The 14,066-nt window shown below is 37.6% G+C and overlaps 1 protein-coding gene across 1 annotated transcript in view; it reads right to left on the reverse strand.

Moving 5' to 3' along the window:
- Nucleotides 1-5,958: 5,958 nt before the first annotated feature.
- Nucleotides 5,959-14,066, reverse strand: part of LOC130017337 (chemokine-like protein TAFA-1) — a 140,127-nt gene continuing 132,019 nt past the window's right edge. Inside the window, exons 4-5 of the mRNA XM_056108023.1 lie at nt 12,200-12,324; nt 5,959-7,033 (exon numbers count right to left, since the gene is read on the reverse strand). Of these exons, the coding sequence (XP_055963998.1) occupies nt 7,016-7,033; nt 12,200-12,324 (143 nt within the window). The 3' untranslated portion in view covers nt 5,959-7,015. The remainder of the gene's footprint in view (nt 7,034-12,199; nt 12,325-14,066) is intronic.

Below are 14,066 nucleotides of genomic sequence, written 5' to 3' on the forward strand. Positions count from 1 at the left end.
AACTTCTAATTTCTGGTTCTCGGAGAGCCCGGCAAGCTACCGAGAGTATTCGATATGCCAGACACAGTAACAACAAAGTCTCCAATGGAGACGTTACTGGGCCCGCTCGAGCAAATCGATGATCAACGGGAGGGCCTTTACCTTTACCTTTTCTGGGTCATGCTCAGGTCCACTCCTGGTGCTGTTTGGGGGACCATATGTGTGCTAAAAATTGAACTGGGGTCAGCCATGTGCAAGGCAAATGCCTTAATCTCTTCATCATCACTTTCATCCTGTGTATTGATATTTTGACTGATATATTCAAGTTTGTTTGCTTGCTTTATGTGGGGTTAACACGGACACAGAGATTTTCTTTTATTTTTATTTGGTGGGTTGAGGGTGGAGGTGGTGGTGTTTTGTACCACATTCAGCTGTGCTCAACCATTGCTCTTGGTTCTTCGATCAGGGATCACACCTGGAAGTGCTCAGGAGACCATATGGGATGCTGAGCATTGGACCCAGGTTGGCCATGTGCAAGAACAAGCATCCTATCTGCTCTACTATTTCTCTGGCCCAACACAGAGATTTTCTAGTTGATATACACTATGAGTAATTTAAGTATAAATATATAACTTTACATTTATGTTTATTAAATTTACAAAACATTTTATATTTCCTATTTTTATAGTTCCCCTTTAATTTGACAACAGCTCAATTTTACAAATATGAAACCTCAAAGACACCTCCGAGAATGATCCCATGCTTTGGGGGATAAACCCAGGAAACAAATGCAGTGAGTGTGTGAAGTAAAAGAAATTCTTGTAGATAGCCCATGAAGTACAAACTGGTTTGCCTTGATAGAACTGTACAGATATACCTTTAAAAGCCAAAAATAGAAATATCATATATTCCAACAATACTTGTCTTAGGTTTTATCTGAAAAGTATGAAAATACTAGTTTGAAGAGATAGATTCAGCTTCATATCCATAGCAGCATCATTCACAGTTGACAAGACAAACAACTCTAATAGTCCTTAACGAATGACTGGATAAAGAAGTAGCAATATATATACTCAATGGAATGCTACCCAGGTGTTATAAGGAGAGGGACACATTATTTTTTGCAGTGACATAGAACTTGAGGTGTTAATGCTGAGCAAAATAAGTCAAAAAGTGGAAGATAATTACTGGATATTTTCTTTCTTAAGTGAAATATAAATTTAAAAAAGCAAATTTTTAACCATTTCTAATAAAAGTAACTGTTAGGTATTGTCTAAATCTAGGTGTTACCATAGTAATTGAAAGGGGTGAAAGGATAGAGGTGATCATTCTAATTAAAGAATGGGAATAAGAAAAGCAAGATGAGATTTAAAAGAGTCACTCTGTCACTAGCCCTAAAGTTAAAAAAAAAAAAGCATTATGGCCAGACCTGAGTTTTGATAGGACTTGAACTGGTACCAACACAGGTCCAAAGGAGGCTGGACCTGGCACCCAACTCAGAGAGAAGCTCTAGCAGGAACAAAGGGTTGTGATAAGAACATGAAGATGGACCACTAAAAGTTACAAAATCTTTTTATAGAAAAAGTCAGAGCAACAGACATCTCCATGGAAAATTTCATCTTTGGGTAGTTGGCGGAACCTATAAAACCAGTTCTGGAAAGGCAGTTGGAATGCTTCCCTGTTTCTGCATCTCTACCTGAAACATGTACTCTTGACTCAGTCCTCTGGAGAAGCCTGAGATTTCTCTTGAACACATTACTCTCTCTTTTCTTCTTCATAATCTCTAAATAAGAATATTTCATATCACTGTTAATCTCCTTCTAGAATTGTTTTGAGTGAAGGAAGGGGGTAGACCTGAAGAAACTGGGTAAAGTTTAGGACTCACTTTCCTTTTGAACAAAGAACAGTTTCTCCCACCCGCCTGAGTTCTGAGGCTCTTAGAGAAATCCAGTGGCTGAGTTCATCTCCCATGCTGGGCAGAACAAGTAGAACCTAGATGGGTTTGATGACTGCCTCATGGGGTTGGTGAGACCTATGGACTGTATCATGTAAGTGCTCATAGCCTATTCACTTCAGTCCAAGATTTCCCCAGGCACTTCCCTGGGTGACAAAGATGTGTAGAGGGGAAAGCAGTTGACTCCTTCCTTCATATGTAAGGTATTAATGACTTCCCCTTTAATTTACTTTTAAATTTTAATATTATTCTATCAGTTTTGCATTGCCCCCAAGGGTATTAGGAAATCCAATTCTATCATACTTTCTACTAGTCCAGTCTTAATAGTGCCTTTAATCTCAAGGCTGCCAAGTCTCTTCTTTCCACTTCACTAACGGACCCACATACAAAAATGGAAATGGAACTGTTCAAGCTACAGGTTTTTCTGTGTTTAAATGGAGAGCAAGGTTTTGACTCTTCGTGGAGAGTGGGGAAGGAATTGTGGAGAGTGGGGAGGGAACTTCTGTTGGCTTTCAACTCTAGAACTTCTTTATTACAATATATACAATGCTTTTTGGGAATGAAGCAATAGTACAGTGGGTAGGGCATTTGTCTTGCATGTAGCTAACCCGGCTGAGCCGGGTTCAATTCCTCTGCCCCTCTTGGAGAGCCCAGCAAGCTACCGAGAGTATCCCGCTCACACGAAAAGTCTGGAAACCTCCCCCTGACGTATTTGATATGCCAGAAACAGTAACAGCAAGTCTCACGATGAAGATGTTACTGGTGCCTGCTCAAGCAAATGGATGACCAATGGGAGGAAAGTGCTACAATGCTTTTTAGGCCTGAGGTGTGAAGAGGAGATAAACATGTGACAGTCAGGTGAATGAAGGGATGCAAGGGGTCATAAATTTTAAAAGTTCTAAAGTTCTCAATCTGACCATGTGGAGGATAATCTTTATTAGGGACATATAAATAAATCGCTCAATATATGGGAGGTTGCAAATATATCCATATATATACATATATACGTGTGTGTATATATATATATATATATATATATAGTGATCTAATTTTTTAGAGGAAGTTTCCTTGGCTGTTCTTAAGGATATCTGGGAACAGTGTTGGCAGTGTTTAAGGGTATCTGGGGAAAGTATAGTCTGTATAGTTTCAATGCTGTGGCAATGATGTGGGTTACTCAGATTGCTGTGCTTAGACTATACCCAGAGGTATTGCTGTGCTTAGACTATAACCAGAGGTTCTGGCAAAAGGGTGCATTCAGAAGCAGTAATCTATCAAACTGTAGGTCTTGGGTATATATGATATCCAGCCATAGACCCTTTACAAAAAAATGTCCTGGCGTATTCAACCTAAACTCTCTAAAACTTTAATAGCAAGAGGTGTGTGTGTGTGTGTGTGTATGTGTGTGTGTGTGTGTGTGTAAATGTGTGTATGTGTATGTGTGTGCATGTATGCATGCTTGCTTGCTTGATAAGCATATGTAAGGTATTAATGACTTCCCCTTTAATTTACTTTTAAGTTTGAATATTATTCTATCAGTTTTACATTACCCCCAAGGATGTTAGGAAATCCAATTCTATCATACTTGTTTCTAGTCCAGTCTTAATAGTGCCTTTAATATTATTTTATTATATTCATAAACTACTTGTAGGTACTTGAGCCCTATTTCTTGACACTAGATTTTCTACTTAGAAGAGAGACAGTTCATGAAAAAGGACATGACACGTTTCTTTGTCAAGCAAATTCTAATAAATTTTCAAATGGAATTGTCAAGCTCGATTAAAAGAGAAACCTGCATTATGACATGATGTTTATCCTTCCAGGAAGGAGTGCATATTCACTGAAGGTGAATAATGTATTTCCTTGTATAAACAATATTTATGTCTCACATAACATATCTGTGACAATGGCAAGGTAGCATTTTGTACTACACCATAATGCTTTTGAAAATTTTTGAAAATTTCATGCTTTTTGAAAATTTCACCAGATTTGGTCAGAACAAATGATTTGAATTGTGTACTGATTAATACATTCTTCATCATTTTAGAATCAAAATGACTACATTTAAAACTTTTCAATATGTATATCAATTCCAATAATAGATCAATATTTCTACACATAAAATGCCAACCAATTAGCTATACCAAACCCGAAACTCTTTGTCCTATGAAATAAGATGTAATTATTTTACCAAATTGGCATTTGGTCTAATTATTTTATAACATTATTTTTATATTTGATTTATAAGCTTAGTCAAGTTTGGTCATCCCAGAATGCATGACAGAAAATTTTAAAGCATAAATGTTCAGATTCAATAGGCAGATGGTAGCTATTGAATACCTCAAACTGGTGGAAGTTAGATTTAAGCACAACTTGATGGCTCACTCATTTGTATTAAGGAAGTTGGATACATCTAAATTGAATATGCTAAAATTTCCAAATACTTCAATTTTATTCAATGGTTTCCCAAGGTTTTGTTGTGGTCCTTTGGTTCCCTTTGTTTTGACCTTCAGGTCTTCCCAAGGTAGGCTAGCATTAGGTGGTCAATATTAAATGAACTAACATAGACCGGGCTAGCTCCTTCAGTTATTTACAGGCTCCTGTTACAGAACATATAAAGTTGTGAGCAACACTTACTGGGAATTATACAAAGAATCTAAGCATGAAAACAAAGAAAAAATACCTTTGCTGTTTTTCAATGGATTGTTCATTCAAGGATGCAGGTTTTGAAAAGAGTATTTCTGAAAACACCCATCTCACAGAAATGTTGACATGTCAGGAAATTTTGGACAATAGTAATGCTTGCAATTTTTTAATGAAGGTAATATTATTTTAGATGATCAAATTTATGAATGTTAGGAGATTTTTGTAAAAATCTAGACATCTGGTTCTTTTACAAAATAGAAGATATGAAAATGCAGTGATTATACTCATATGAAGAAATACTCTTTTATAACTTTCCATTAATCAGGATATGTTCGTTCCAAAAAGTAAACAATGTTTGTATTCTGAAAGAAATTCAGTTGACTCCTCTAATAATCTTTCTTAAAGACACATAGTACCTTTTGGAGAATTTATTGATTCTGCAAATTCCGTTAGTAAATGCTTCTATTTTGTTTAAAAATTTCCATAAATATATTTAACTGTAGATTTTTTTCTCCACATTTTGGGATGTCTAGATAATTTTTCTAGGGATTACGATTCAGGTTTTATGTCAACATTTACAGATAACTATGATAATATTACATGGTATATAGAACTGAACTATAAATTTCTAATTTGCTGGTGTGGAATTTATATTACCTTACTGGTAATTGTGAATGTATTTAAGATACATCCAGTTTTCAGTGAGATTTTCTTTTTCTTTCAGGATCGTTCTTTTTGCATTTAAGGTGTAGAATTTCTATCTCTCGTTGGAGTATTTACATATTCAATAATTATTTCAAACCAAATTGGTAGAGATGAAGAGCCTCTAGATTTTCCTTGAAAGTCCAGACCAGTGGACTCTCTGTGCTACTTTATCTAATAAGAAACCTTAACAATGTGCATTGCAAAGAAAGTTTACAGAGAAAAAACAGATATACTTAGAAAATAATGAAAAGAGTAATAAGAATGTATAATACTATAATTTATTCTAAGAAAAACTAGAACTTAAAGAGATATTCATTCTTAGAAACATCAGCTAAGAAACTATCAAAAAGAAGATCAATCATTCCTTGTTTAGGAGGTGAGCTTCATATGTAACATCCAAGTGACCACTAGAAAAGCCTACTAATGGAGTTTGGCATTTTATCTTACTGCCTGAAGATTCTGTAGTCCTTGTAATAAATTTATTAATTTCAAAATATTGGAGTTGAAAGAGTGGTTTTGAGGAAAACAAAGACCTCATGGGAAAAGCTGTGGCTCACTAGCAGTGCCTAAGTGGGTGTCCTAGTTTTGGGTAAAACTGATACAAGAACAATACATTACAAATAAAGAAAGTAGTAGGTTTATAAAGAAATTATTTACCACTTTAATAAGGTTATCAATATTTGGTCACATTGATCATTCTGAAACCTAATTGTTTTAATGGTCTTTCTATGTCACCAGAAATCTAAACACTCTCAAAAAAAGCAAATCAACACAGAAAGAGGTGTCATGATAAGACTTGTTGATACAGCACTATGTACTTAATGATGCCAGACTTTGGATTTAATCATAGGACAGTTCTGAAGTCTAGGATAGTATACAAAGCCTTAAGACATTGTATGTACAGCACTTATTAATACAGGGATCCATATTCTGCCATAACTCTGCCAGAGTCTTAATAGCTTGGTGGAACAGCTCCCTCAAGAATTCTCACTTGTATTTGTGGAAAAGCTAGTACTTCTAAAAATATTTTCCTGGAAGAGGTTAGAATGGTTATTATATATCAATTGAATATAAAGTATGGTTATGTAAGCCAAGCCTGCATGCTAATATTGCACAGAGTAGAAAGCAATAAAACAGCACAATGTGCTTCCTTGGACCAGCTGCTAGGAATGAAAGGAAGCTCTTGGTTCAGTATAGTTGGAATGCCTCAGATTCCAGGAGTCCACCTGTAGCTGGCCTGCGAGTGCAAGTGCTATGTTGAACTCTCAAAGGGGCACATGTCTTCCTTGCCAGTAGAAAAAGAAGACAAGAAAACAAAAGAAATCCAAAACTCAAGAGATACACCAGTTGCCTTAAATTGTGATATGGTTCATTTTTGGAGAGAATATATAATATTTCAAAATATTATATATACATATATTTTAAATAGTACAAAGTAATTATAGATCCAAATTAGAGAAGAGTTGATTGTTGTTCATAATCCAAATTTTTTTCCATTGAGAAAGCCATTTTCTTCAAATCCCATTTTCCATCAGGAAATTCCATGCCAAGGATTCCAGGTCTTCTCCTTACAGGGTACTTTGTGACACACAGTAAAACCACTCATTATCTGGTAAGCAGTCAAAGATGCAAATTGGAAATCCATTTGGTTTGTAATGGGTGAGATGTTTTAAATTCTTAAAAAGTGTTTTCCGCAGAGTTGATTTTCCTTTATTACTACATCAAATTCTTCTGTTAGGTTCTTGGGTGAATCTGAAAGCAAAAACAGAGAAAGAGATTTTAGAGACAAAAGAATAAAATAAAGGCTCAAAGAAAGGTAATCAGGCAGAAAAAATCTTAGATTTTTAAGAAACTGCTTCTTTCAAGTTCTAAGAAGTAAAAAATGTAACTCTTTAATGATATAGTTCAAAATGGAGATTAAATTACATTTACACCCTGACTTCGTTTCCTTTCAGTTAGTTTATTAAATTAATTTTTCCACAATGGGAGAGATACACTTGTGGAGCAATTTATAATCAGGGCTTTTTCATGGCTATGCTGCATGTGCAATTTCAGAGTTTATGTTGAAATGAACAACAGCCACTATCTTGAAGTTATTAGTAAAATGTCTTGAATGGTGGTTTTTGGGTACATATTCAAGGCTTACTCTTGACATGGTGCTCAAGAGTCACAGCTGGGGGAACTCAGGAGACCATATCTGATTTCATGTGTCAAATCTAAGTCAACTCCAAAACGAGCACCTAACCTGCTGTGCTATTTCTCCAGTTTTAAATTATTAGTTAACTTTGAACAAGAGACTTCATGTTCTCATTTAGTAATGACCCCTGGATATCTGATAGTCCTGTACTGGTCTGATGAGGATTTGAACTAAATAGATTTTTCTATGACTTTTGTCAAACCTATTGTAAACTATAGTGCTGAAAGAGGAGAAAATGAACCTCTAAGTAGAGAACCTTTGTCCAGCTAAATACTCAGTAAGCATTTAGGCATGGAGAAATCCCAGCTTCCCATAGTTCCAACAACAACCAAAAAAAAAGATAATTTACAGAAGGATTGCTAGCTGAAGGATACCATGTCTGGTCTATGAAGCTGCGAGTCTCACTTACATTTCTACATAGGGTTAGTAATCCACAATGAATCAAATAGTCCTGGCTCCATTATCTTCAAGTGAGGGATTCCCCATTACTCTGTATTACCCAAAGAGTTTCTATTACAATTCTCATAGGAGAGGGTAGATAAAAGGGTAGAAGCCCAATTTCAGGTTAAGTGGTTGAACTTTCCAGAGAAAGATATCAACAGTGTGTCTCTTGAATAAAACAGTCTGCCCCTGCATTATAGAAGGGATTAAGAACTTTAAACCTAATGCACTATGGGCATTATTACTTTTATAATTTGCCTATTCTATTCTTTTGCAATTTCTTCTTTTCTTTCATAAATTCTATTCAGAGATAGAGAAGTATTAGTCCATTTTTTTTGTGTTTTACCCCAAGAGCCTGTTCTTGTTCTAAAGTGGGCAAGTATTAAAGTGATATCATTGCAATGATTTGAACACATTTATTTAAGAACATTGGAAACACTTCCAAGGTAAGAACCTTTTATTCTCAAATAATGACTTGTTAAGAGAAATCAAAAGCCTAGTTCTATACCTATTGCTACCATTTGATTGATTGAAATACAGTTTCAAATACTAACATTCGAAAGGATGCATGCACAGAAGAGCCATAGGCTTTGAATATAAATGAAAACTATACCTTAAATGCTTTAAATTTTAAGTGAATCTCCACTTTTTTTATTAGTGAAATACCATGAGATACAGTAGATTTACAAATTTTTGTGCTTGGGTTTTGATTATACAATGATCAAGTACCCATCCCTCCAGCAGTGCCCATTTTCCACCACCATGGATCCCAGTATCCCTCCCACACCCATTCCCCCCCCCCCCCCATCCCACCCTGCCTCTGTGGCAAGGCATTCCCTTTTGTTCTCTCTCTCCTTTTGGGTGTTGTGGTCTGCAAGAGAGGCATTAAGTGGCAATCATGTTCAGTCCATAGTCTACTTTCAACATGTATCTCTCTTTAAACCCAAGGACATAAGGTGTTATATCAATATCTACTAATCATTATTTTATTAATTTTTTAGATGCTTAGAAACTATTTTCTAAATTACGGGGTTGGAGTATTTTTGAAGATTTCAGGAAATCTTCTTTGCAAATATATTTAACATTGGAGTTACTGTTTGTTTTAGACTGAAGTTTTTCAGGAACTATTTCCAACTCTTTTCTTGGGAGCATACCCCCAGTGGCACTCAGAGGGACCATATGAAGTGAGATATGGACCAAGAAGAGCTGGGACCCACTTGCAGAGCAAATGCCTTACATCCAAGGCTTTTTCTTCAGCTGGAGATACTTTTAAAATCATAAATGGAAGAACATTTAATTACCATTATTTCTTCAGGTATTTGTTGTTGTGATCTATTTTTTTGTCTTGTTAACACTTCCTTTGAGTAAGTCTTACATTAAACAAAAAATTGAGGAAGATTTTTTCCCTCTCACTTTGATTCTAATTTTAAGAATATTTTATACTAAATATTATCTCATGATAACAAAGGAAATTTATGTTTAAAAATTAAATTATGTTTATGAATGAAACTCTCTTAAAAGTTAAATTGTTAAAGTCAGTATTTGAGGTATGTAAGAATATTTCTACTTTATAGGGAAAATACATATGACAAACAAAAATGAATATTAAACTTATTTTTAGAATGTGGGATCTATAATCTGGGCTGGAGTGATAGCACAGCGGTAGGGCGTTTGCCTTGCACGCAGCCAACATGGCCGACCCGAGTTCGATTCCTCCGCCCCTCTCGGAGAGCCCGGCAAGCTACCGAGAGTATCTCGCCCACACGGCAGAGCCTGGCAAGCTCCCCATGATGTATTCGATATGCCAAACACAGTAACAACAAAGTCTCCAATGGAGACGTTACTGGGCCCGCTCGAACAAATCGATGATCAATGGGAGGGCCTTTACCTTTACCTTTATAGTCTGGTTTTACAAAGTTATTAATATAGAATGGAGAATTTCTGTATCTGTCATCTGAATCTGATTGGTGGGATTAGTTAAAAGTAGTTATTTTGTTATTTCTTTTTGCTAAGGGAAGAAAATGGAAGTCAGCAGTAGTACTTGATTCCTCTAGGGGTTTTGAAAGTACATCTTTTCCTAGGTATAAGGTAACTTATCTTCTTCTCTAAACACAGACTTGAGTAGTCTTGGCTGACTTATAGGTGTCTCACAAGGCTGTGTATTTGTGTGGTTGGAATGAATGCAAGCATCGTAATAGGTATATCCTCTGCTTTCATACTACAAGGGTGATTTATTTCTCTTGTATGCTCAGCTATCTGGATTGAATTCAGCTCACCCAGGTGGTAGCAAACATAGTGTGCTCCAACTTCTATTACCCTGATCAGATTCTGCACTCTGTGATGCCAGCAGATGTCTAGGAGGTATTTACAACATGCCTGATGGTTTAAAAATAAACCCTACAGAGCCCAAACAATAGAAGAGTACAGAGGTAACAAAAATGCATTGTAGCCAATTTATGCATTTTGTTTGTTTATAGTTTATCTTCCAGAATCTATTGGCTTTGGTACTTGTGACTTTTTTTTCAATTTTAGTCCTGAGACTGTTTTGATTTATACAGTATTGTTTAAATCAAAACAATAATGTATTTGCATTATTGAGTTTAAACTCTGCAACACCATGAGTGCAGAGTCCACTTTTCATAAGGGTGCATGCTTGTCCTTTGGAATAGAGAGTGGTGTTTTGGCAGAACATATATTGGCACTGTGTCTAAACTAGTGGCGATTGGATCCAGTCTAACTGGACATGATTAAGAGTAGTTTATCATTACATTGTGAAGACATCTTCAAATTATTTGATTAAAAACCTCTGCAGGCAAATGTAACAAAAAGGAATAATTAAATGGGGAAAGAGTAAATGGCACAAATTGGACTCATTTATGAATTCTCTCTTTTGTATATATTCCATTAAAATAATAATATACACTGTGTTTCTTGGATACATGCAAATATATGTTAATAAGCTTAGAATGGTTCAGGAAAGCTTTTTGGCTACAGAAAGATCCATTTACTGGTTAATAAAATCAATATAGAAAACTAAAATTTACAGACAGAGAATCTCCACTTACTTTATATACAAAAAAGGTTTTGTAAGGTATTATGCAGCATTACTTAGTTTTATGCATCATAAGCTGTAAGAACCAGTTTTATATTTTGAAAACATAATGCTGAGAAGATAAAAGCATATTAAACCATAACACATGGATTGGAATTAGAAATGGACTTTGATATTTGAGTTTCACTTCTGGAAGACTACATTGGTAAATGTAACTGGCAAAGTTTGTTTTGGGAATCATCTGTGAGGCCTACAAAATAGAGATTATACTCATGTAGTATCTATATTATAGTATAATCATAGGGTAATAAAATATTGATGTGATTTTTCACTAATATAAAAGTAGACACTTAAGTATCTTGAGCACCCACCACTCTTTCCCTTTAGGACTTTCAGACTTCCAATGGTCCAGGACACATAGAATCGATGTCTCTCCTAACTAGTCCTGAGCACCATGACATCAATTCCAAAAAGCTGTGTAGTCTCATCATACAGGTAGTTATATATTTTAGAAATAACTTATGATTTTAAAAAATTCTTGACTCACCATGAGATACACAGTTACCTATAATCTATTTATTTACTTTTAGTTTTGGGGTCACACCATGCGATGTTCAGGGGTTACTCCTGGCTCTGCACTCAGAAATTACTCCTGGCATTGCATGGGCGACCATATGGGATGCCAGGGATCAAACCCCGGTTGGCTGCTTGCAAGGCAAATGCCCTACCCACTCTACTATCACTCCAGCCCAGTTACTTATAATTTACTCAAATAAAAGAAGGAATAGATTTTACAATCTTAAGTGCTTTAACTTCCTTTAAATATTACTTACAAATTCTTTTAAAGACACTTTAGAAAATAGTGGCACTTAAATGTGATTCTTTCAGCAAACCATATAGCAACACCTTATCTTATCTATTCTGAACAAAATAGACTTGAATTGAATTATCCAAATAATTGACTGAGAACTCTTCCCCTTTAGTCAAGACAAATATAGCTTTATTTATGAGTCGGTAACAGAAATGCTAAAGTGCTCATTGTGCATCAGTCAAATTCCATCTCTCACATCTGGAAGGATGAACACTGATCAGGATGATTAAGAAGTTTTCACTTGAGGGAAGGTTCTTTTCTCTACTGTTTCAAGCTGTCTAGGTGCTTTTTGTGTAACACAAAGGAAAATAGCAGACTTTGGAACATGCAGGAGACATTTGAAATAAATGAACTTACTCTTGTGGTCTTAATTTTATTGCCTGTAGCGCACATCCATCCGGAATTATCAGGGAGTGTCTTACATTCCTCTCCTTCTAGACAAGGCTCCATTTCACACCACCATTTCCCAATCACTATGGAGGCTGTGCAGAAACAGGAAACAAATGGATTTGCAATTCATCCAAACAACTTGGACCCTCAGATGTGTCCCTCTGCAGATGATAATGCTCTGAAGCACACAAGGTCATACTGATATATAACCCTGTGTGTGTGTGTGTGTGTGTGTGTGTGTGTGTGTGTGATGTGTGGTTCCTGGTTTAACCTAGGAACTCATAATCTACCATAAAATGTGTTCCTCTTGATTATGGAATGATAGCATAGCAGGTAGGGCAATTTCTTTGCATGTGGCTGACCTGGGTTTAATCTCATGTGGTCCCCTACTCCCCCACCAGAGTGAACCCTGAGCATAGAGTGAAAGTAAAACCTGAGCACTGATGATTATAGCACAAATACAGTAACAAAAAATAACTCTTGAACTTTGCATTGCTAAGAATATTGACAAGAATTCCCTTTAAAAATTAGTTCCTCAAATCTCCTGGGACTACACCTCCCAGGTAACCTCTGATTCCGGAAGTCACACCCACAGCCCGCCCCCCCAGCGCCATATTTACAGCATTCAGCCAAAGAGAAGGACAACATGGAGGGCGGGATCTACAGATCCCAAAGGAAAAAAAAAAAACAGGTTCCAAAAAGAGCCAAGATCATCGGGAAGCCCCAGATGGGGTAGGTACCGCATCCCGCCTCCCCCAGATGGAACCCCGGTGACCAGAAGCCTCTACAACCACAGCTCGAGTATGCGGGAAGTAGGACTTTTCCTCAAATCTCCTGGGACTACACCTCCCAGGTAACCTCTGATTCCGGAAGTCACACCCACAGCCCGCCCCCCAGCGCCATATTTACAGCATTCAGCCAAAGAGAAGGACAACATGGAGGGCGGGATCCACAGAGCCCGAAGGAAAAAAAAAAAAAACAGGTTCCAAAAAGAGCCAAGATCATCGGGAAGCCCCAGATGGGGTAGGTACCGCATCCCGCCTCCCCCAGATGGAACCCCGGTGACCAGAAGCCTCTACAACCAAAGCTCGAGTATGCGGGAACTAGGACTTTTCCTCAAAACGCGCGGCCGCTTACGCGGCCGCACGACATCTATCTACATACAAAGTGATCCATATATACAAAGTAAACCACCCAACGTTTCTCCCTGAAAATCATAGTTAAGTTTGGAGCATGGCCGCAGCCCCAGAAGCACAAGGACTTAATGCAGAACCCAACAGCTTGGAGCAGAAAAGTGAATGGACTATGCGTTAATCCAGGCCATCATGACTCTCCAGAGGGGAAAGGGTGTTGCCCCATTCGCCCTCTCCTCTCTGGAAAGAAAGATGGCGGCCACATGGGAGCCTTGTGGACAGCAGGCGTGAGCTGGGGGAGTGGGGGCGACTGGAACCTCATGGGAAGGGGGGCGTTCCGGTCCGTCCTTCACACCCTACCGAGGTCACCAGTTGCCCCCCGCGAACGGTTCTCCAGCACGGCCACGGTCCCAGAAGCACAAGGACTTAATGCAGAACCCGGCAGCTTGGAGCAGAAAAGTGAAAGGACTATGCGTTAATCCAGGCCATTAAGTCTGCCAGAGGGGAAAGGGTGTTGCCCCATTCGCCCTCTCTTCTCTGGAAAGAAGGATGGCGGCCGCATGGGAGCCTTGTGGACAGCAGGTATGAGCCGGGGGAGTGGGGACGACTAAAACCTCATGGGAAGGGGGGCGTTTCGGTCCGCCCTTCACGCCCTACCGAGGTCACCAGTTGCCCCCCCATGAGCGGCTCTCCAGCACGGC

Source organism: Sorex fumeus, unplaced genomic scaffold (genome assembly GCF_029834395.1).
Source record: "Sorex fumeus unplaced genomic scaffold, SorFum_2.1 ptg000191l, whole genome shotgun sequence".
In the NCBI taxonomy this organism is placed as follows: domain Eukaryota; kingdom Metazoa; phylum Chordata; class Mammalia; order Eulipotyphla; family Soricidae; genus Sorex; species Sorex fumeus.